At 30.7% G+C, this 25,151-nt stretch overlaps 1 protein-coding gene across 4 annotated transcripts in view; it reads left to right on the top strand.

The window, feature by feature from the left end:
* Ret (Ret oncogene) overlaps positions 1–25,151 on the top strand; it is a 94,700-nt gene that overhangs the window by 48,149 nt on the left and 21,400 nt on the right. For all 4 annotated transcript variants that reach the window (XM_076397297.1, XM_076397296.1, XM_076397298.1 and 1 more), the window contains exons 3-4: positions 1,809–1,879; positions 19,607–19,784. In XM_076397297.1, the coding sequence (XP_076253412.1) occupies positions 1,809–1,879; positions 19,607–19,784 (249 nt within the window). The remainder of the gene's footprint in view (positions 1–1,808; positions 1,880–19,606; positions 19,785–25,151) is intronic.

The raw sequence follows: 25,151 nt of genomic DNA, 5'->3' as shown, positions 1-25,151 counted from the left end.
TAATAAGGATAAACTAATATTTCACCTATAATGAACGCAATCAATGTCTAACATTCATTCATCTACAGACATTCCTCGTCATTAATTTTAATAACAAACAAACTTATAAAAAATATTATTAAAAACATCAACATTTTTCCAATATCTAACAACGTTTAGTAAACTTCGATCATAAGTACGAAACCATACCCCAGTCGCCTAGTAAGTTTTGCTTTTCGAGATTATGTTTTAATAAAACCATTTTATATTTTCTGCTAAGGCAGAACGGTAATTTTCTTGCCAACGGGTGGTGTTATTTGTGCTAGTGGAAACAAAGCAATCCAATTTAAAATCAATTAGTTACGAACAAATCATCTCCATCACAAAAAGAGTCATTTTATGCGAGTGTTGATAAAATAAATATTAGTATAAATTTCTTTCTATAAGTTTTTAACCAAGTATTATTTTAATTGCGTAATTTTTTATAAATAAATGCAAGTAAATCATTAAATAACCGATGGTTTTATTTTGTAAATGAATATATGGTCATTATAATATCATTCATGATCATTGATATGGGGTCTTTTGTTTTTGGCGTACGGTATTAAATATCAGGTACTAGGATTTCAGCAGATTATACATTATTTTAACAATATGGTAATTTCATTATTATAGTACATTCGAAAAATTTATTTATACTACATTTCTTTATACTTGAATGAAACAAAACGAATGCGGAATAAATACATCAGTATTTATATTCCAAATTAAAATTAAATTAAACTTAAGATATAGTTAATTAGCGTTAGGAACTATCGACTGTTTAATAATTGACTACTTTATTACTATGGACTCTTTCAGTCGTGTACTTGTAACGTGTGATTGTAAATAACAATATATTGTACATTAATACAGCTGGATTTTGGAACTTTATATTTCAAGATTATTTATTAATGTTTAGGGTAAAAAGAACTTTTTAAATAGAAAAAGAGTTTTGGCTTATTAACGATAAATAAAACTATTATTATATTTAAAAAGGGTGCGATGGTTAAATAGTTGACAAAGGGTTATTGAGAAAATACGATATAAATATTTAGTAGTCATTACTCCATTCCTCTTTACAAGCAGTGGAATAAATCAAATATAAAAAATTACATTATTTAAAATTAAGCTATTATTTTGAAGGTTATTTTGAAGTTTTTTCCACACCACCACTTGCCAATTTAAGTGATCTGTACAACACAAAAAATCACAAGAACATTCATCTCCGTTATAATATTTTCAGTCGACAGTTCCCAAAGCTATAGTTCATAGTAACACCTATATATTTTATACAAATGCATGTGGTTTAATGTACTTTGATCTTCTTGTTTTCTTCTTCTGTTCGTTGTTGAGAATGTATTTATTCCATATTGGTAAAATTTAGTAGGCTTTTTTTCATCTTTTACGGCAAAGTCTTGTACAAGTTCGTGGAAACATATTCAATACATATTATGTTCACGGTCATCATATTATCGATCGTTGGTAACAGTTTTAATATTGAAAATTTTGATTTCATTCCTGATGGTTTAATAGACTAATGTGGTTTGTGTTAATGTTGGTGATGTGCTTTGCTGATAACCTTTATTGAAGTAATATTGTAGAACTAACACTTTCGGAACATAATTAAAATGTTCACTTGTTTTAAATAGAAATAAAAATACTTTCATGGAAACAAATTTGATTTATACAAAGAATAAGTTATTCGTAAAAAACATTTATCAATCCATAACTATAGTACATTATATATGCACATATTTTTTAAGAAAGTTTTTATTATTACATTTCAGGTCCATTCAACACGACCCTTAGAATAGTAGCTGATGATAAATCAAGCAGAACTGCATCAACGTATATGAAGGTAGGTTTGTTACCTCGTTTTAATACTTTCTTCATATTATTATTTATATATTCCTATATTTTCAATAAATAAAGTTTAAACAACCGATTAAAGAAAAACATTTATCATTATTCGCAAAACAATTACTCATTCAATTAACCAGTGCCTTGCTTTCATTCTACCACCATGTAAATATTGACTAAACAATAACGAAATATAGAACATTACAAGAAGTTATTTTTAGAAAATCAATGTTGTAAAGTTACGAAATATTTTCTCGTTAAACATATTACTACTTTAGAATGAAATTTCATAGAGTAATTATACACTCTTACAAGTTTCTTTCAGATATGGATAACATTTTCGTGTTATTTTAATATACATTTAATAGCAACAAACTATATTTATTTTTATTTGGTAATTTACTGAGATCAATCGTATTTATTATTATTTATTTATGGACTGTAACCTAAACCTTCTATTATATTTTGTGTTTTGACCATCAGAAATTTTTACAGTTGTAGGTAAAATTATCTATTAGCTTAAAACAAATTTTTTAACCTAATTCAATCTGAATATCATATATTTGTTTGTTTTTCTCTTTAATTTATTTTAGAGCATAAGAATTATTCAGATATAACTCTATAGTATCCACATTTGATTCGAACTTATATTTGTCAAGATGATTTTTAACATAACAATAAATTCAGTTAGGCACAATGTGGCAGTGGTTATAACGACAGGACGGCCCTCGTGCGCAGAATAGTCACAGGTTTAAATCCCACAAGGCATGGATGTAACTGGATGATAATTTTATGTTTGTGTTTGTAATTGTAAATGAAGAACCGACAAAGAACAACCATCCCAGTCACGCCAGTAATTGGGCTGGATAAAACCGCAAATATTTTGGTATAATCTCTGCATTGGCCACTAGTCAGTCAGTAGGCTTAATGTCAATATAGTGCCCAAGTAATTATTATAATAATCCATTATTATAAAAGTCAACAATATTAATAGAGAACAACTAGATGTTTCTATATATCAAATAGGCTATCCATGTCATATGGGTCCAAGATAATTTGTAAGTTCATCCATTGTCAATCAAAACCTTTCTGTAAATTTTAAAATACATTCATTGAAAGTCACAGTTGGTCATACTGAGCCATATTATTGGTTGTTTTTTTAATTATATTACTGCGTCTCCATTTTATTAATAAGGCTTCCTGAAACTGTTCTTCCTGCTTAATGTGGATCCCAAATCCACTACGTAATTAAACTATTACAGTAACTTTAGCAAAATGACCTTCGATATACCAATTATTAAACATTGCTTTTTAATGCGAAAAATACTGTTCCAATAAACCAATAGGAGTAAAACGAACGAATGTTACTTGGAGTCTGCCCAGCATAAAAATGGGGCATAAATAAATAGGTGAAACCTAATTTGAACTCAAAAACATTTCTACGAGTTAGGTATTAAAAAATTAGAGGAGCAATGATATGAATATGTCACTTTTCAAGAAGAATAATGGAGTTGCATCTCTTGGAAGTCTCGGAATTTACAGTTAAAAACTGAATGAACTTAAAAAGTTGTTTTCTAATTGTATAAATGTCATGACATTTTGGCAGGTATTATTTCAAGTGTAGCATTTTATTACTGGAAATAATATTATTATATTGAATTTACTAGAGATATCATCTATAGATCAATATTCTATTTAGACAACTAATACATATTAAAGTTATTACGTGCTATCTACAAGATATAACTTTCCTTAACGATTTCATAATAAATATTATGTTCTTGTGTTCTTCCCAGTTATAACGAGAAAATAATAGAAAATACAAGAGCCATAATTTTAAGCATGTCGTCAAGCAAGTTTGTAATCAGAAAATAATCAGATAAATTTAATAGTATCTCGTCCAGAAAATTGAATATAAACACTTCTTTATATCGAATATACGAGAGAACTAATCGTAAACTTTCGGTCTAAGTATTGTTACTAGCTGAACTGGTTTTTTACAACACAAAAAGTTAAAATTCAATAAACTAAACAAGTCTACAGTATTGTTTAATAAAACTTAACAATTACAAAAGTACATAGGCCAAGAGCAAAGACAAATACTGAATACCGGTGACCGTAATCAATGTTCGATATTTATATTCCATTTTGTGGAAGCAAATTTAAGTCTCAACGTTAAGAAAAAATTTTTTGCACACAACGTAATTTGTTTTCTACACTTTTCCTATTGTTCTATTCTGATAGTTTTTTAATAATCTGGTTCGGTCGATATTGACAGTTTTGGATTAAAGCAAGTAAACGATTCAAAGTAGTGACATCTAAATATTGGACGACGCAATACATTTATCCCGAACTGCATATAAAGTTAAATCCCTATTTTCCAGTGGTAATACGGGTATACTATTAAAAATATAGCTTATTCGAGCCAACATGCTCGATATGAGACTACATTTATTGAATAAGTTGAACTTCAGATAGGAAATTAATCAAACTACATTTAAATGCAACATTAAGAATTCGCAACGTAACCATAATCAAGAAATAACTGTTATTGATTTGACAGCTGTCAATCATCTCATTCAATTTTCGTGGCATTTTAAAAGCGAAAATGACAAGACAACTTTAAAAACGATAGTTTACTAGATTACGCGGTTTAAAAGGCTTACGTTAATTGCATGTTCTTAGCGTTCATAATGACTCTCAAGTTGCTTAATGTTCTCTTCCATTATTATGTAATAATATTAATGAAAAGAATAAATGAACTATAACTTCTCTGAAAAATAATTAATATTTATTTTCAGCTTATTTTGCTACTCATTATAATGAAATATTTTTAAGAGAAAACTTATTTATGTGTGGATTGTACATTAATATTAAAAAAATGTCTTGAAGGAGTAAAGTATTTTGTACATATCTGAAAGCTTTTTAATTCCACGATGAAAAGCACACACATTCTTTGAATTTAATCAAGAATGGGACCTAAAAGCAATATTTAGTACTGGATAGACATTCATGGATTTCTGAAACATTTGTCCCAGTATTATCTTATTGCAAGGCAACTTGACTAATAATAGTTGTTTTTTTTTACTATATCTGTCAACTATGATCCCCTTTATACCCTCCCATTTTTATAACCATATTATTTATTACGATTTTTTTCGATACAAGACTTAAATGCTAATTGAATTTGAAACTAATATTGATAGTATTATTACTATTTACTGAGTTATGGGTAATATTTCATAAAATTACAGCATTTTTTTTATATTAAAATACTAAAATAGAAGTTCTTATCAGAAACTTTGAAGTATATATATATATATATATATATTCAGGTAAATATATTTTATTATTATGTATTGAGTATATTAATTCATCTACAGCGGTCTAGAATCGACTCTATTTTTCTCTTCTTCTGTTAAGTTTATCTGTTTATTTTTCGTAAAAACAGCAAGAGGAGTAAATGATTGCATTTAAGTACTATTTAAGATTTTTCATACATTCATTCATTTTATCAGAGGCATATGGATCATGTATTAACTAACATAACATATCAATGTATTAACTAACCTAACCTAACTGTTAATTTGGTGGATTTGGCATTTTTCTACACAAAATTCCATTTAGTATTATTGAGTTCTCCAGTTTATATCATACTATATAATCATGGAACGCTTAAAATTTTCGACATTTATTGATTTTTTTTTATTACAATGAATCTGTTGCCGAAGCCCATCAAACACATTTAGAAACATATGGCGATGCTGCCCCGTTATATCACAATTGTCGAGTTTGATTTCAACGATTTAAAAGTCATGACTTTAATGTCAATGAGTCGTAAATATGATATATACAGTTTATCAGTTAATAAATCAACTGTGGTGAGACATTGATGTTTGATAAGAAGGATCCAAAATGAGGGAAAATAGCTACCGCACAATTTGAGTGAAAATGTTGTGTAAAAACGATTGAGTATAGCAGTTTCATTGCTTAGCAGGCAAAAAAGAATAGTTCTCTCTAGTGGAACAATTTTAAGTGGAAGAAGCCATTAGTTAGTCCAGAAGATCAATCCTCATCGACAAGACGACCCAAGCGGAATATTGTAATAAATATAGTATAATCTCGCTATGTATATGCTAAAACTAAATGAAACGGTCATTACAAATATCTACCGACATCAATTGAATACATTGAGCATCGTATTATTACGAAAAAAAACTAACACTAACAAGTAACAAAGTTGAGAAGTATATATTATTGTAGCTCAAATGGATAGTTCTGCGCATCCAGTGAACTTACCAGGTCTTCTGATAGATACTTGTTCAGATCGACGCACTTAGCTGTAAACGGTTTCGAAAGAATCGCTGTCAAACCAACGTAGTTCTTCGTACACCATTCCACAAACAAAAAAAAACCATTTCGCCTGAAATATTGGAAAATTTATAGACTATGATGCCTAATAACATCTTTATTAATAACTTGATAACCTTTAACTTTTATAACATCTGTGTGTACTCTGTGTTTAACTGGGACTGTATCAGATGCAATTTACACGATCTGCCATGATGATTTAGTTGGGTTTAAACGTCTAATAACGTCTAATGTTTAAACGTCTTTATATACTTTGTTGATAGCTTTACCATTTGTTTCTAAAAACAACAAATGTAACGCATCTACAACTTACTTCAGATTAAAAAGCCCAATAGAGGAAACAAGTAAATATGAAATGCTTTTTTTTAAACATGTTCAAACTCTCCTTAATTCAGATAATTTTACTCAATATTACTTCTTTGGTTGAATCTGTATTCCTCAGCATCAATATCTAACGAAACAAATATCCTGAAATAAATTACTAATAATAATTACTTTCAAAGAACGAGTTTATTGAAGAGTACAAAACGAACAACAAAATATTGCATTAGTTATGACATTTTCTGTAAAACACTACAAATTAGTTAATACAAAATTTGACACATATTAACGCTCAAATAACAACTCAAATAAATAACTCGATTTTTTTATGAGAACCTCGATATAGTCCTTTCCTCCTAATTATCGATTTCTTTCATTTATCGGCTCAATTTCTTTAGATGATAACTTCGTTGAAAATAAATTGCAGTTCTAAAATAAATCTATCGCTTCTGGTGTATGTAACCTTATCAGTTTTAGTTCCAAATACTACTTTTAGTCTTTTTATTTTAGAATAAACCTCAACATACAGCATTTAATTACATTAATATTTAACAAAAAATACATCTTCATTTGCTACACTTTTTCCAATTATTAGATCTATAAATTAGTTTTAAAGATTTTTATTTATTTTAAAGTATTAATTTGAAAAATCGATACAACGAATTTTATTCAAAATATTTTTTGAGTAAAAACAATGTTGTATATAAAATACAGTTTATTTTCTCTCTTTATTGCGTAAGTAAATCCACAATTACAAGTTCAATTAGCCCAATTGATGATTATACACACGACATATAAGAATTCATCATTCTTGTTCTGTTTCTCACTCTCAACACTTGACTGTTCTTGATTATTTCCTTCCTACTCTCGACACTTAACTTTTATAACTATTATTTTGTGATTCTGTGATTTTCACAGTTCTGTTTCTTCTACTTCTTACTACGACCTTGGTCTGTTCTAACTTATTGTGTTATTCCCGATGCACAATGCTTTATCGCTGAAGTACCTCCCTCGCATCCTCTGCATCCCGATTCATTCAGAATTTGGAGAGAGACAAACTCTTCCAGCAGAGAACTTCTTCTTCTTACGGATTATTAAAAATTCTGGAATATTCCTCCTCCTCGGGTCTCCTTGAGATTTTTGGTTATAGCCACCTAGCAGGTCCAACTTCTTACATGCTTCATCTAGTCCCGGTGCCTGCGCCCCCATTATACCTAACATTCGTCAACGAGCCTATAGGCATCCTTCTTACTAGGTACGTATTTTCTGTTTGCTCGGTGCCTTTCTTATCTTGGACTGGCTTCACCAGATATTCGATACAATATGATATATTATATTGTCTGAAATCATAATTATTTTCCCATGTCACAAATACTACAAAAACAGCTAAATAGTCTAATAAATTAGACCCGTAAACTATACAACAGTAAAAACATTATAATTTTCCTAAATTTAAAATTAAAAATATTTCTTAAATATTTATATAAATTTAATTAATTCGCAACAATATTCAAAATATTAATACTATGTAAAACGCTATGAGTTAATTCCAACAGCTAATATCAAAAAAGGCAAAAGTAAAATTATTACCCCAGCTAGTATCAAGAGCTCTTTATCCTGATTAAATATTAATTGCATCTGAGAAAATTCTCGTATTAACCTGCTTAAAAATATATCCTTTTCAGGCCCTTAACTTCGTATCAATTATTAAACCTCGCGTCCCAACCCTCGCACGCAAAAAGAATCCGAAGGTCACTCTTAAAAACTAGAGAGTGCGGTATGATGTTTAATATTCGCAGACGCATTAATTTAGAATCGGCCAGTTTTTTGCCATTGTTTCACGGCGTGTTGCAGGTTCTATAAATACCGTGGCGTGACAAAATCGTATTTATTATTTCTCGCTAAAGTCGCTTCTATATAATAATTAATATTCGTTTATGTGGTGATATATGATCATATTTGATGATATAAAGTAACATCCATTTTCATTTTCCTACAAACGACTGCTTACAAAGGTATTTCGATAAGTACCGATGTTTGAAGCGCTCTGGGATGCGCTCTGGTAACAACAGCATATCAGATGTAACAACAATCTACTCGATTGTGTAATACTTATTTTATACGGTTTTAAGATTGCAAAAATCACTTAAATATTACCTTTCCCTCCAATATACGTATTTCGTATTCGAAATCGTTTTCCTCTAAATTATTTTTGAGGTAAGAAAAGAGACAGAAATGTTCAATGATAATTTGGAGGTAATCCTCGAATGCGTTCACAGGATGTACAAAATAATATGAAAACCTCACGTATGCACAGTCTTTACTCATTAAAAGGGTGTTAAGTCGCCATTTGCTTTTGAAAACGTATTTCTTCACAGAATAGATTCGTAGAGGTTTAAATAGTTTCAATACATCGGCTGATTTTTTCAGAAATGTTGGAGATAAACATCTACCGTCTATCGACAACTATCAACACTAAAAATTCCTAAATCGTCCAATTAAGTTAAGGTCTAGCGATTCTACAGGCAAGAGAAGATGTTTATTAATATTCTGGTACTCCTTTTGAACTGAACAGAATATGTAGTCACAGTAAAAACAGTCACATTCATCATTGAAGATGTCGACCTATTCATTCGCCGCAATCGAGCCAAAGATATGAATGAGATGACCAGCTGAATACTGACATATTGCCACCTGAATCATAACAGAACCTCCGTAATGCTTGATTGTAGAAGGCAGGCAGTCCGAATCGTAGGCTTCTTTTGGGATTCTTCCGATTTATAGGAAATCACAATCACTATCTTCCAATCTTTAATTTGACTTTATATTGACACTATTAACAAATAAGTGAATATTAGTTACATACAAACATTCCAAATATTAATTTAAATTTTACTCTTGCATACGCAATAACATCTAAGAAACCTGTCCTCAATTTATCACTTGTAACATATTGTAAATTGTATTGTGTATTGTAAACACATATGTACTTTTACATGCCAAATTGATGACGTCGAAATATCGCGATGTTGCCACATCAAGTCTGAGATTTGGTACATTTTGCTTTTGACATATTACAAAATTCTAATCTAAATAAAATAATGATACTCTTGTCAAACATACATATAGTTAATTCAAAACAGTAGTGGCACGTGTGTCAATATGGGTCCATCTAAAGTTGTAAAATCGTTTTACAGTCAGACAATATTATCCTTCTCATTTTATTCTATTTAAAAAGAGGTAGAATGTTGTTAGAGAAGTTCCGTGATGTAACCGAAACAGCCTGCAAAAGTTGTCCGTCCGCAAAATTCTTCAAAATATAATTACGAGTTATAAACCGGCTAAATGTTTAACGGTTTGGTTTAATAAATTGCAAATTGCAGGGGTTTTTATTGAAAAATTTTTGCGCGTTGCAGCTGCACTGAATCTTACAGTACGGGCAAAATATCTCAAAAAATAAAAAACAATATAACCTTAAATTCACCAAAAAGAGACCGTGTTTATGCGAAACAGGTGGCGAATCAAGATCAGCTTGTTGTTAGCAGTATCAGAGATCAAATATACGAAATGTAATAAACCGTAAGTAGTTTTTTCAATCTAAACATAATTTAATACAAATATTTCAGAGAAATTTGTTAGTCTGGAAAGTATCCATAAAAAGCCAAAACATATACAGCTATTTGAGAGGTGTAGAACATCCCTTCATACACTGTTGGGTAATATAGGAGTTAAGTGGTGTAAAGATAACCAACAAAGGGATTTATTGGAGCTTCCAGAGATTGCTTTTAAAAGAATACATTTTTTTAAAACATATAACAAAATCAATTATATAAATTATATTAGTATTATAATAAAAATATATTTCAGAATGGTACATTGGGTCGCTCATAGCAAGATGATAATAAATATAGTGTATAGGCAACAACAATGTATGGAACCATCAGTTATTGTTATGTATAATACACCATATCTATCATATATATGTATACTGGTACGGAACATCCCAACAAGCGCATCAACAAAGGCTGCAATTAAGGAATGGCTTTAAGAACATAAAATAAGTTTCGAGGAACTCATGTTAATGATTCACATTTTAACACGGTTTATTCAAAATTTAATTGTGCGATTCTTTACAGCATCTGTCGAAGCAGTTGTTGAGATATTTTGCATCAGTGTACTATGGTATGATGTATTACCCATAACAATAACTGATGGTTCCTCTAAGTTCATTAAGAGCTGATAGCCAAATCTCAATAAAACCTACTTTATTTCTCCATGGCAGCTGCCCTTGGACTTAAACATCTACGTTTTTCCATCAGTTTCTGTTGTCTTTTTCACTATTCTTATTACCATCTTGGTATGAGTGACTCAATATCCCATTCTGTAATATCCATATATCATCTAAATAGACAAATTGAAATAATGAATCTTTAACTTTTAAAAATGATATTATGTTAAAAGCAATGTCTGAAAGTTCCATTAGAACTCTTCGAGGATTATCTTTACGCCACTTAACTTCTAACACAACAGTTAACTGAATATCTCCTAGTCTTCTATGGATGGTTCACAGACTAACAGTTTCCTCTTAAGTAATTACCTTAATTTATGTTTATGTTGAAAAAACCTACTGGCTTACGGTAATTTTGATTCGTTACCCGCTTCGTATGAGAAAACCCTCCTTTCTGGTGGTTCAAAGATTATATTGTTTTTCATGTGTTGAGATATTTTAATGACTGCAGCCATACTAATATTCAGTGCAGCAGTAAGACACTAAAGTCACGTAAGTAGTACACACACTAATATTTTCAGTTAAATTTAACAGTTTACTAACGAGAGAAGGCCATTATATCGATTCTGTTCTAAGTAACTGATTAGAGACGCAATCAATTCTATCTGGTTTCAGCAATTTCAACCAGACTAATAATAAACAGCGTCTTCACGTTCCTTCCCTTCATCACCATGCCGTACTTCTGAATCGACCGAGATTGAATCAGTGTCGCTTCTGGTCATTTGATGACTTCAAGCCCGCCCGCTCACTGTGACTTTTGTCACCATGTCCGTTTTTTAGTCTACCACATACTGAACGACTGTCCACGGCTCACCTAGATTAGAACTATGTACGGGGCTGCAAAATTTTGGAGATGTCTTAAAAGGAGAAAATACAGACTCCTCGGATATTTATGGTAAAAATAAATTTTCTCCCTAGAATCTAGCCTATGCTACGTTTAGTGTTACTGACCAAATAACCATTACCACTTCGGTATTTATGCTAATAGGTGCTGTCTGGATAGAACCTCTACTTCGTCATGGTTGTGTTTGTAGTCCAGTATTTTTGTCCATTGAATTCTATATACACTATTTAAACTTCTAGCCCTCCTGTTTGTTCATTTTGTATATACATCAATTTATTTTTTTATATATCTGTCCCCGTCCCCTTCATATCAACACCGTATTGTTGTATAGTTTCGAAATGACGACATCCGTCAAACCGACTAAAAAAACAGCGATTTAAAATTCATCAAATCAAGCAAAGTGCTAAAGCAACGTTTACCAGTTTACCTTTAACTATTACATTACCTTTAATTATTATAATTATTGTTTGGAAGGACTTTACAAACTTTTGTTAACTGGACGACTTTCGTAAGCTGGTTAGGTGACAGATTCGAACTTATCAAATAGCGTTGTATCACTTTTTACCTAGAATAAAATAAGAAAGAAACAATTGTCTTATATTTACATGAAATAACAAAACATTAAACATCTTTATGGCCTAAGTTAAGCTAGTAAGGCTATATTTTTCTATTTTTAGAGGCACTTAATTTTAAATTGAGTTAAATTGAATCATAACCAATAGTAGTAGTAGTTACTACATTTTTTAGCACTAAAGAACCCATGAGCCAGATGGATCCTAACTTGTTATAATTAAATAAATAGGTAGATTGAATCAATAAACATATAGACATAGACATAATATATGAATCTAGTTAAAATTATTGAAAAAATATAATATATTCATGAACTTCATGAAAATAATTAAAATATTGGGAAAATTTTAAAATTTCTGATAAATTATTTGTATTATTTATTTCATGTATTTCATTATTTAAAAAAAATAAGATTGTTAATCTTGAAATATATTCGATAAAGTGGAAATATTATTTTATTCTTAACACATGTTAGATAAAAAAAGATCGAGTTCTGGAAATAGCTCCCGATAAAGGTTTCTTTTTACTTTTTAACGTGATTCGGAAGATCGTCTGATGTTGAAGAAATCATCATTTTCATTTGTCCACCCACAAAGCCAATCGTGCATCGAAGACAAAATCCGTTTTAGCGGGAGATACTGCCGACGCCATTGATTTCCGATCATTTCACGCAATTAACGAACTTTTTTGATTTTCTGGAAACGCCAACGAATTTTTTCTCTGGAATCTCGCTTTTTGCAAACAGTTGAAAGAAATATTCTTTTCTGGTTATAAATATATATTTTGGTCCTTAATTATATTATCTAGCTAAACAAATTGTTTTAAATTAATTATAAACTATCCTAACCCTGATAATTTTTTCATTATATTTCCTCATTTACTTCGTCTCCTTTAAAGTAAACCGTCTTAGATACAACGCATTTATGAGATATTTTGATTAAAAAAAATGCACATTACACTAGCAAATAATTTTTTTTTTCATATCTCAATCGAATCAGATGGGAAATATAATGCGGAAATCCAAAAAGTAATTGAACTTTTTGGTGAATAGGGAGGTCCACAACTTTTTTAAAGATATATATATATATATATATATATATATATATATATATATCTCATTTCCTTTTAAAAAGATTTAAATGTGAAACCCATTAGCCAAAACATTTCGGGCATATTTATTATGGATCAAAAGTAATTAAAAAATGAAATTATATTTTTACAAACTGAGTTAATGTTAAGGCAAGTAAATTTTAAGCCGATTTTTGGGAATATGTAAACCGAGAGAAATATTCTTGTTTCGGATCTTCAAACTTATGCGAATCGAAATTTTCATACTTCAAGCTAACGAAGACTAAACAACGTTCCTTGATTTCCATACTGAAGACTTATTATCATTATCTTTCGCAGGATATACTCCCAATTACAACTTCTTTTAGAGACACGTGAACTTAGTCTTCAAATTAATGTTAAGGCAACCAAATATATTCTAAATATGTCTTTATTTGTAGCCACTTTGACCTAATAAAATGGTTAATAGTTATCTGTGTTCTTCAAATAATTATTGTTACTCTTTTTTACATGGGTAGACAAGCTAGACAAGCTAATGATAGATTAACAAAAATTAAATCATATCATTCGTTCATAATAAATTTTCTTGGTCCAAAACAAGGTGGAAGTAAAATAATGAAATAGAATTATCACCCATACTGTGTATTTTTATATAAATTTTTTAATATTTACGAAAAAATAATGTAACAATTTTCTTCAAGAGTCTATTTCGAAAATTTAATAAATTATTTCAAAAATAAAACATAATTTTGAACATACATTCTACTTATCTAACCGCACTTCGATGGAATGCAGCTTATACTGAAACATAGGACATAAACATTTCACAACACTTATTCCTGGACCTACGCCTATGACAACAAGTCGATCGGTACACACTTTTAAAATTAAAAGAAGATCGTATATATAGAAAAGATGGTCAACCTTATTCTAAAGAATTAAACCTAACTAAGAGACAACATGAGGAGAAGGCACGGCATATTACAGCAATATATATTCGTAATATAACACATATATATAAACGTATATAAACGTATAACGTAGAAATTGTTACCTGATTAATGGCATATATAATACTTATCTTTACCTTAAACACTCATCAACAACACAAACACCATAAATTTCACTTTTCTCATTTCAAGTAAAAATACAAAATATAACGAAAATAACCTTGTAGAATTTCCATTTTCAAAGAGCAATAACCTTGGACTGACTAAACCTGTTGCCTCTCAACTAAATATATAAATAGTAGTTTATAGAGATATATAGATTAAGATTAATAAGACAGAAATTACTTTTCCCCAAACTATTTATTCTTATTATGTTGTAGAAGAAGCTATGTATGTAATATAGCTAAAAGTTAATAATATCTTTAATAAGTATAATAAGGTTAATTAAACATAAATTTAAAGAAGTGAATTTAAGAAAAGTTTCTTAAACAGATAGATACATATGTGTGTAAACGAGTCGACCATTTATCACAAATATTAGAACATCCAGAACCCACATATACATATCCATGAGAGAAATGTATGGTAATTGAGACATGTTTCCAGAGAGAAATATAAACTTTATTCCACAATAAATGACATCCATTTTTATTACCCGTTATTGTTCTGTCACCAACTAAATTGTTAATTTTGTATAAAATTATTAATCTAAATTTAAATTAGTCTCATACGTATGTTATGTTTTTAAGTTAAAACATTTTAATTTCAAATTAAATTTTCAATTGAAATTTCTGAAATAGACCTTTATACATTCAACCTTGATAATTTTCTTATCCATTTTCTCTTTCATTTCTAATTCTACTTAAAACAATTTCTTTTATTTCTTAAGTATAAATTATACCTGAGCATCTAGTGGATTCCTATCCTCCTAGATTAAACTTCGAAGATGCAAGATTGACCAGGGCTCCAGTCTTGTGATGTATCTAGAACAAAATCCTGAAATATACAAAGAGATATTATCACTCAAAAAACGATAAAATCAGTTGTGGGGAAACAAATGTAGAAAGTCAAACCAAGCACAACACACAATAAATTCAAAGTAAATTAATTAAACCTCTTGACGAAGTTATATTTTATGTTCTCTATAAAGTTCAAGAAGCTGTTGAATCTCTAGTCAATACACTACTTACCTGTATAAATCCCAATATAAAATAATACAAAGTTAAAACGTTTAAAGATGGCGTAAGGATGAAGTTTTAATTACTACACAATCGATGACTAAGCTCATTTAACGGTCAGACAGAGAGTTCACCAGCAAAGTACTAAAAATTCCCGTCATGAAATTTAAATTTCCCAACACAGCGGGGAATAAAAAGATCCAGACGACCCATAAAACAAAAGTAACAGTTAAGAGGCATCCTAAACAGATCCCACTCCAATATATATTTTATATTTCTTCCAGTAAAGTAATCTAAATTACAATAAATCATGATAAGAAGGGAAAACTTTTTTTAGAATAATCAATTGAGGAAAAGGCAATTTCGTTTTTTAAAGCCAATTTATTCATATGCTTCAAACACTAATTAACTAAAAAGGTACCGTTATAATCCGTGAATCTTTATTACTTTTCTGTCAAAATCACAACTCCGTCACGGTAGAATCTCAAATATGAGCGAAAGATTGAGGTCTATGATGGGTTTGCAACGATCTTTCACGATCTATCGCAAGTGATCCGCTTTCCATCTCCTATAATAATTTGTTTCAATAAAATATTTTTAATAAATAAATGGAACCGACTTCAAGAAATTAATAAGGAGACTTAGATTTTAACACACAAAAAAAGGTTTTAACATAAAATATATACATAATAATCGTTGAAAAATAACTAAGTAAAAATAAACAAAAACTTATTTAACTTATCTACTACATGTAAAATGATATAATGTATGTCTATAAAAATGATATTATACTAGAATTAAATCCATATGTTTTTATCTATATATGATCAAAAGATGTCTGTATAAATTTGACAGCTGTCGGATAATTAGTTTGTGAATTATAGCATTTTGAGTGAAGCAACTTTCGTTATTGTGAAAAACATGGATAAAAGGGAAATTCGCATGTTGATAAAATGTTGCTTTTAAAAGGGAAAATATACGGTTGAAGGAAAAACTTGGCTTGATGCCGAGTTTCCGGACATTGCCCAAGGAATATCAACCATCAAGGATTGGTATACTAGGTTTAGACGTGGTGAAATGAGCACCGAATACGGTGAAAGCATTGGATGCACAGAAGAGTTCGTTACCAGCAAAAACATTTAAAAAATCCACAAAATAATTTTGAATGACCACAAATTGAAATTGAATGAAATAGCAATATAAAACATCATATCAATCACGCATATTTGGGTATGAGAAAGCTCTGTGCAAAGTGGGTGCTGCGCGAGCTCACTTTTGACCAAAAACAACGAGTTGATAATTCGGAGCAGTGTTTGAAGATGATCAAGCATAATATACCCGAGTTTTTGCATCGATATGCGACAATGGATGAAACATGGCTCCATCATTTCACTCCGAAGTCCAATCGACAGTCATCCGAGTGGACTGCACACGATGAACCCGCTCCAAAGCCTAGGAAAATGCAACAGTCGGCTGGCAAGGTTATGGCGTGTGTATTTTGGGATGCGCATGGAATAATTTTCATTGACTACCATGAAAAAGGAAGGACTTAAATGGTATTCAATAACAGAAGAATCATTAGTTGGGAAGTATGAGGAGAGTGATATTGAAATCGAGTGCCCCTTATTTACTAAAACAACATATAACAGATACAAGTATGTTTAACAGGACCAAATTGTTATTTTTGCATATTTAATAATAACTACAACACTATAAGCCCCTGCAACGACAATACTTCATCAAATACCTTACAAAATCTGCGTTTAAACATACTTTAATATATTAAGTTCTCCTATAAATTCTTAAACTGGATCTTTTCTTACTTTATTTTACTTAACTTTACTTCTGGGACAACATTTGAATTCATATACCCCCTATACTAAGTATTACTTAAAATATTTCAAACTTCTATTTGCCATTAGAAACGCGTAAACTAGGCTGAAAAAAACTTCATAAAATCATATTGTTCAGTAACATATGTATGAGTTACCCTTAACCTGGTGAAGAGGCCATCGAACTGTTTGATGTACAAGAAACAAGACATTTTATATTACTTTTTGTAATCTATGGGGATTTGATTGACACTTTTTAAAGGCTTGATTTTTATTAATATTTTTCTTTGTATTTTGAGAATTTATGGTCGTAGATTAGTGAACAGCAGTGAATGTTCAGTGATTTCAGTTAGAAGAAATTTGTTCTATCTGATTGGCATTCGAAACTTCTGCTAATAGATGTTATATTGACTTCATGCACAGTTGTACGACTAAAATCATGACATTATGTTAAATACAATTTTCTATACTATTTGGTAACTGACAAAGAACAAAATTGCCTCAAATGTTAGCGACAGTGTTATTTACCTCCATATTACGTTAATTAAACTTTGGACATAATTAAAGGTACTTAAATAGTAAATACTTACTTTAGAACGGTGAATAAATTATTGATGTTCAAACCATACCGACTGGTATTAACTTGAGTTTTAAGACCTTCGCACAAAATTATTAAAATATTTTTTAAATATGACTTCATGCAGGCCGTCCATTGCGACCGACAACTATGTGACATCACGCAGAATTCCAAAACCAATTTTTCTCTAAAATCCATCGTCTTGCAGAAAAAAATATTTATTCGGAGTAAATTTTTAAATAATATTTTAAAGTCTCCTTTTACCAACTATGGGTTTATCTGGGCTGGGCCTACAGTTTAACGTGGGCTCCGAACTACAGTCCTCAGAATTAAGCCTACGGACTGGCGAGTGACCAATTTTAGAAATCATCGCAGAATACATCCCAGTCTTGCCCAGCTTGGTTACTGGCGTGACTGGGATTATTTTCCTTGTCGGATTTTACACTCTTAACTAAATCATTCACAAATTTTAAACAATCACAAACATAAATTTATGACCATGCCCCAGCAGGATTCAAACCCGCGGCTATCGCAACAGTAGGAGGACCGTCGCATCGCCTTTATCACTGTGCCACCAAGCCGGCTTAGAATGGTTTTATTAATGTGAATAAATTATCGATATTCAAACCATACTGGCTGGTATTAACTTGAGTTTTAAGACCTTTTATTATTATATAGAAATTATTTTAAAAAAATTTAAATATGACTTATAGTCATATAAACCGTCTAGTGCGACCCAAACAACTACGTGACGTCACGCACAATTCCAACATCAATTTTTCTTTATAATCCATTGTCTTGCAGAAACAAATATTTATTCGGGGTAATTTTTTTAATAATATTTTAAAGTCTCTTTTTACGAACAATGTGTTTATCTGGATTGGGCCTAAAGTTTAACTTGGGCTTCAAACCACGGTCAGCATTAAGCCTACCAACTGGCGAGTGATCAACTTTAGAAATCATCCCAGAAGACATCCGGTCTTACCCAGCCTGGTTACTGGCGTGACTGGGATCATTTTCCTTGTCGGATTTTACACTCTTGCCTAGGACAGAATTCACAAATTTTAAACAATCACAAACATAAATTTACGACCATGCCCCAGCAGGATTTGAACCCATGGCTATCGCAACAGTAGGGGGACCGTATTATCGCCTTTACCACTGCGCCACCAAGCCGGCAGGTAACTTATTTATTATTTCGCCTATTGAACGATATAGCATAGATAGTATAGCTCCAGAAGAAATGGTTATGTACCACGCAACGAACGACATGATATACCTTGTGGATGTATGACTTAAGGGTATTATGATTACCTTTCGCAGAGGTGAGGTAAATTCATGATCACTCATACGAGTTATTAAGTATATTATAATATATTGTTATAAGTAATCTTTTTGTAAGTTGCCACTCTGTGCTGATAGACCTCAAATAACCCATGCCCTTAAAGTCTATATAACTCAATCAATATCACTCAAATTTGGCCGTATCCTTGAGGAAGTATCATTCAAAGTCAAGATGTCATGTTCCATGTAAAATGGTATTCATGAACTTTTTTAATATAAAATAATTTGGGTTTATATCTTACACACCTGTTATTTCATTCCCTTTCAACATCGATGCTCAGTTACTGAAAACCCCTATTTAATATATGTCACTCAGTATTAAATTAGAAATATATTTTAAAATATAAATTTGAATATTCACCAAAAAACGTTGTTTCAGATTTACGTTGAAGATCGATCGGAATGCAATGAGGAACTGTTAAAATCGATTTGCTTTTGGTCGGAGGCTACCTATCAAGTGAAAGAGAACAGGACCAATGTTAACTTAGGACCCCTATCCCCAATATACGATTTCAGTGGGTGCAAAATTGAAAATATATCATATACTGTAGAAACAGGTAAGCTCGTTTATTAATTGTTTCAATTTAATTAATTAATTTCATAATGATTCACGTGTCTTGTATATTTGTAAAAGTAGCAAACACGTGAATTATAGATTCTCTTAACCAATATTCATACAAATACTACATATAATTTTTAAAATTTACTTTGGTCTATTAAATTGCTATTAGGAGCTGCTATGATTCATAATAGTGAATATAAAAAGTACTCTTCGTCTCCAAATATCTGTATGTATATTTTATCAATCAAACTTCTTCTAATTTATAATTTAAACTTTTCACTAACAAGAATTTTTTCGGATCTATTAAAGTTTTATGTAAAACATTCATCGAATATCAAAATGTTTTAAATAAATTTGCTTACCTTGATAAATTTTCTTCATTTTGAATAAATGAACAATAGATAAAAAAAAAGGTATTTTCGACATTGATATATTACAGATTCAGAGCTTTGTGGGTGCTATGACTTTTTATGACTAATATCTTCATGATTTCTTTGGTAAAATTGAGAAAATAAACGATAATCCATGATGAATAGTCTGTGTGTACATGTACTATATCAACATTTTCCAATTTTTATCAAAATGGCATCTCAAAAATGAGAGAGGATGAAATATTCAAGCATTTAATTTGAAACTTTCAAACAAAAAGTTGTTTCTTTAATACCTCAGCTTGAAGCTTGTTACATTCAATTTCAAAATCGATCCGACCTAATTGAAAAGCTCTATATATTCGTCAAGAGAAATAAAAGCAATAATATTTAAAAAATCTCTTTGGGATATTCAAAGATCGTTTTTATAATTTATCTCAATCATTATCAATCAAATGAAACCAGACAAGTTACGGTATTTTAAAATTCAGATTTTCTGTCTTCGCAAAGTTTGTATTGCAATCCAGTGTCAGCTTTCCGTTTTTATTTGAACTTCGAAATTATATTCCAATTAAAATGGTAGGTTTCAAATAATATCTGTCGGATTTTCGTTTTCTATGAGATGTTAAACGGAAAATTCTTCTAATTTCAACGAACGTCTGGTTTTCAATTGAAGACTTAACAGTCGCTCATATTTGAAGATATTTGGTGTATCAAATAGGGTTGATCCTATAACCCTTGCCTTTATTGAAATTGTTCTCGTATTTTTGTATTTTTAAATCTCACCCCCCCCCCCCCCACAATGATTTCTCTTAAAATAATTTCATAAAGTGTAGTATTTATTCAATGTCCAAACAATGCTGACTGATCAGTGTATCAATACCTCACACATTGTTGAGTTTTTTTATCCGTATACTTTCGTATTAGTTTCTCTCGCTCTTACGGGTGTCTTTGTACAATGTTGCCTTTAGGAAATAGGTCTGCTGATAGCGTAACTTCTTTGGTCCTATATTTTTTTTTTGTTGTCTTTTTCTCCGATATGTAAACAATTCAATTTATTATTCACTTCTTATTTACATCCCTTAAATTTATATTCTGAGAAAGAACACATATGACTGTGAGGTGTGAAGTTCATTGTGTAAAGAGTTTGGTTCGGATATGATGAAGGCTTCTATATTAGAAAATCTGGGACGGATAATTTTGAGATGGGCCATAAAGTGGCGTATTCTGAAGATATTTATCCCTATGTGTGGGTTTCCTGTGTTATGTTGTCTATGTTATCCACCATTATTCAGATTATGTGTTCCACGATTTCTGTGGTATTCCGAAGATAATCTTTGAGCTCCTTCGAAGCAAAGTGCCACTGAATCAGACCATGGGCTATCATCCAAAACAAATGTTATTTTTTGCAGGAACAATATCTGGTGAGCAGGGTGAGTAGTTCTTCTATTTCTTTCACTTTCTATAACGACAGATAGTATTAATTTATTATTACTTAAATTTGCTAATTTCAATGTATATCAATCTACCATGATAATTTGGTTCTAGACGGTAATAACTACCTCAAAAAAATCTAAAATTGATATCGGAAAAAAGAAGATCGATGACAAAATAGTATTGTCCGTGCTCAGAACCTACATCCGAACTGAGATATGAAATTAAACAACTGAAAATTGCCACCATGAGTAACTTGCTAATAATACTAAAAAATGAGGATGGGACCTGGATCAAAGATAATAAGGAGAAGGCTACCAGATTTACAGATCACTTCAAAAGAAAGTTTCAATTTCAAACAGGGGATGACGTTACACGATAGCTCAGATTCGCAGCAACATCAATGAGATAGCAAAATCACTAGAAGAAAATGAAAAAAAAATTCATTCTGCAATATTTTTAAATGTTGCTCAAGCTTTCAGTTAATTTTCTTTCAGCTTTCGCCTTAACCATTGTATTGTGTAAACATCCAAATTCTGTTATGGATTAATATACGCCACAAGATCACCCATAATAAAGATCACCCATCTAACTAAGATGGCGCGCAATCAATATGGTAGCAGAACTTCTACACATCCTGTTCTAAACAGTTGTGCCAAAGTGAAGTGTATTGGGAATATTCCTTTATTTGCTGAATAATCTGGACTTGCCTGTATTCAATAACATTATTGTTGCTGCATTTGCAGATAACATTATAATCCTAGCCATTGAACCAAAATACAATTGTACAGAAAAATAGTGTATCAAAATAAATCATTCCATGCTAATTTAACCCAACAAAAGAATTAAGCACAAGCCAGTATATATAATAAATCAACAAGTCACGGGACGTATAAGATATACAGTCAAATATATTGACATGGCCCTTGATGTTAAACTTAGGTAGAAGCGACATGCAAAGAAAAAATGTGATGAACTGAAGTTGAAGTACAAAAATGTACTGATAATTGGATAGATATTCAACCTTACCAGTATATAACAGGCTTTTGCTTTACCAGGTCTTAAAACCAGTTTGGAATTATTGTATTCAACTTTGGTCACCCAGCTAAAGAAACAGAAATATTATATAAAGATTTCCAGACAACGTAGTGCAAAGCATTATCGATGCTCCATGGTACATTCGTAACGACACTCTGCATAAAGACCTGAAGATAGAAACTGTCGATTGCGTTATCAAGGACTATGTAAAAATATGTGAATAGAGGCTCCATCGGTACATCAATGTTAAGGTTCTCCAGCTCCTAAATAATGACGGCCTAGCCAGAAGGTTAAAGAAAGTAAAGCCATTTGAATCTATTAAATTAAGTTCAATTAAATTATAAGGAAACCTCAATATACAAAAAAAAAACAGTGACATAGCTGTTAAGGTCAAAGTATCTTTCGTAGAGTAACCATTTTGAAATTTTAAAACCGTGGTAAATTGGGAATTAATAGCTTATTACTGTTATTAGTATTACTATATTGCTATATTAAATAATTTTAAAAAATTAAATACAGTAACAGTTTCAATTCGTTTGAACAGCTCGTAATATACGTACTAGATCTTACTAATCCTACCATATACACTACGGCCATGAACATTCCGCTTCAGCGTCGATATAGATGGCTCTCCTGAATTAACCCGTCACATTTTACACGTAAGATTATCATAGCACATCCAATTTTCATCACCAGTAATAATGCCAGTTTTTTTCACCTGGAAAGCAATAAAATCTTGTGGTAGTTATTTTTCCATCTCTTGTATTTTTTCCACAATATTTAGTTGATTTGGCCAAACTTGACAGTTCATTCATCAATTAATTCGAAGTTATTCGGATCAAAACTTGAATAGACGAAAAAAAGGTATAAAAAAAATATTTGTACAAAATAAATTGAACCGACTTCAAAAAGTAAGTAAGGAACTCACTAAAAATTAAAAAATAGTGCTCAAACAGTTATATTAACTTATATTTGTTTTGTTCTGTTATGTATTATTTTCGTATTCACTGAGGGTTCGGCACCGAATTCAAACAAATTTTTATTACAGATAGAACGATTATTACGTATATATTTTATTTTGAAACTTCTTTTGTGTTAAACGTTTAAGTTTAAGATTATTTTTAAGTTCTTAGTGAGTTCCTTATTTATTTTTTGAAGTCGGTTCAATTTCTTCTTGTAATTTTTTTTCTCTTCTAGTATTAGGTATTTACTCAATAAATTACACCGTTATTTTATTAAGTATTACAATGGATAGCACAAGTAAAAGTGCAGCCCATATGAGGAAAAATAAGAATAAATGATTGAAAATAAGGAATGTTCCAAACACTGGAGCCCGCTCCCTAGTCTAGGTGACTTGACAAATGTTGCAACCAAACTAGAATAAAGAAAGTTTGCTGATCCGTTGGTAACTGATCCCGTGACCTCCTCACGTGAGCTTAACGTTCTAACTATTAAACCATCGAAACAGTTGCCTACCATGTTTCTGCGCCTTCTCATATGATATGGTTAGTGCTTAGAAAGCAAACTGAATAGCTTTTAGAATGAACTACTTCCGATTTTTCATCACATCATTTCAGCAATAACATTATAAACAAATATCTAATTATTTTAGATAAGAAACATGTGAAAACCTTGTAAGTGCCTTTCAAATTTGAGATTTTCCCTCGATTTTCCCCCTTTCCCCAACTGACTTTAACTTGGTTCCAATAGAACCACCTCGAAGGTGCACTCTTTCAAAGAAAAAACATTTTTGAAAATCGGTCCATAATTGACGGAGAAATCAGCGAACAGTAATTAAAAAACACATATTTATACAGCCCGAAAAGGGTGCTGATACCAATATTCCTAACAACAGATAATCTTGCGCCCGGTAGTTTTACAATTCTTAACTGAAAGAATATTTATTTATTTTATACACCTAGTATTAATAAGATTTTTACTTTAAAATAATTGTATGAAATTCGTACAGTAATAATTTGTACCAATATCAATAAATTTTGCTCTATTTCAAGCATGCTTAAAAAGACCTGGAACCATACGAAAACAATTTCTTCGAATCTAAATTAGTAACGCGATATAAACTAAACTTCTTCCTTACGGCCGCTCGCAAGTATGGAATCAATTAAGAGCCGACAGGATTTTGATTATATGAGGTTTTAACACGCCACGCCAGAAAAATAAGGATATATTGAAAAGGGTAATCGTGTGTGAGTCGGATTATTCCACTCTCTCCAGCTGTCGGAAAGCCTTTGTTTCGGTCCGTCAAAAATGATCGTTTTTCCTTTTAACGAACTGATTGTGTCGATTTCAATGTCTGTTAGCATTTTATTTGGCACAGAGAAGAAATTAAGGCAACTAAACTACTAATTCTAACGTTATATATTTACATATTTACTAGTTTATTATACATGTTTGAGAAAGTGTTTTGAAATTTATAAGAGATAATACTAATTTTTTATTGTTGATAGAATAAATTAATTAATTATACATAAGCCAGTTCGTATACTACATATTACAGATGC

Source organism: Rhynchophorus ferrugineus, unplaced genomic scaffold (genome assembly GCF_030347505.1).
Source record: "Rhynchophorus ferrugineus isolate W39M unplaced genomic scaffold, kcgeb_rfMv2 rfM2, whole genome shotgun sequence".
NCBI lineage: Eukaryota > Metazoa > Arthropoda > Insecta > Coleoptera > Curculionidae > Rhynchophorus > Rhynchophorus ferrugineus.
This window is presented reverse-complemented; position numbering and strand designations above follow the sequence as displayed.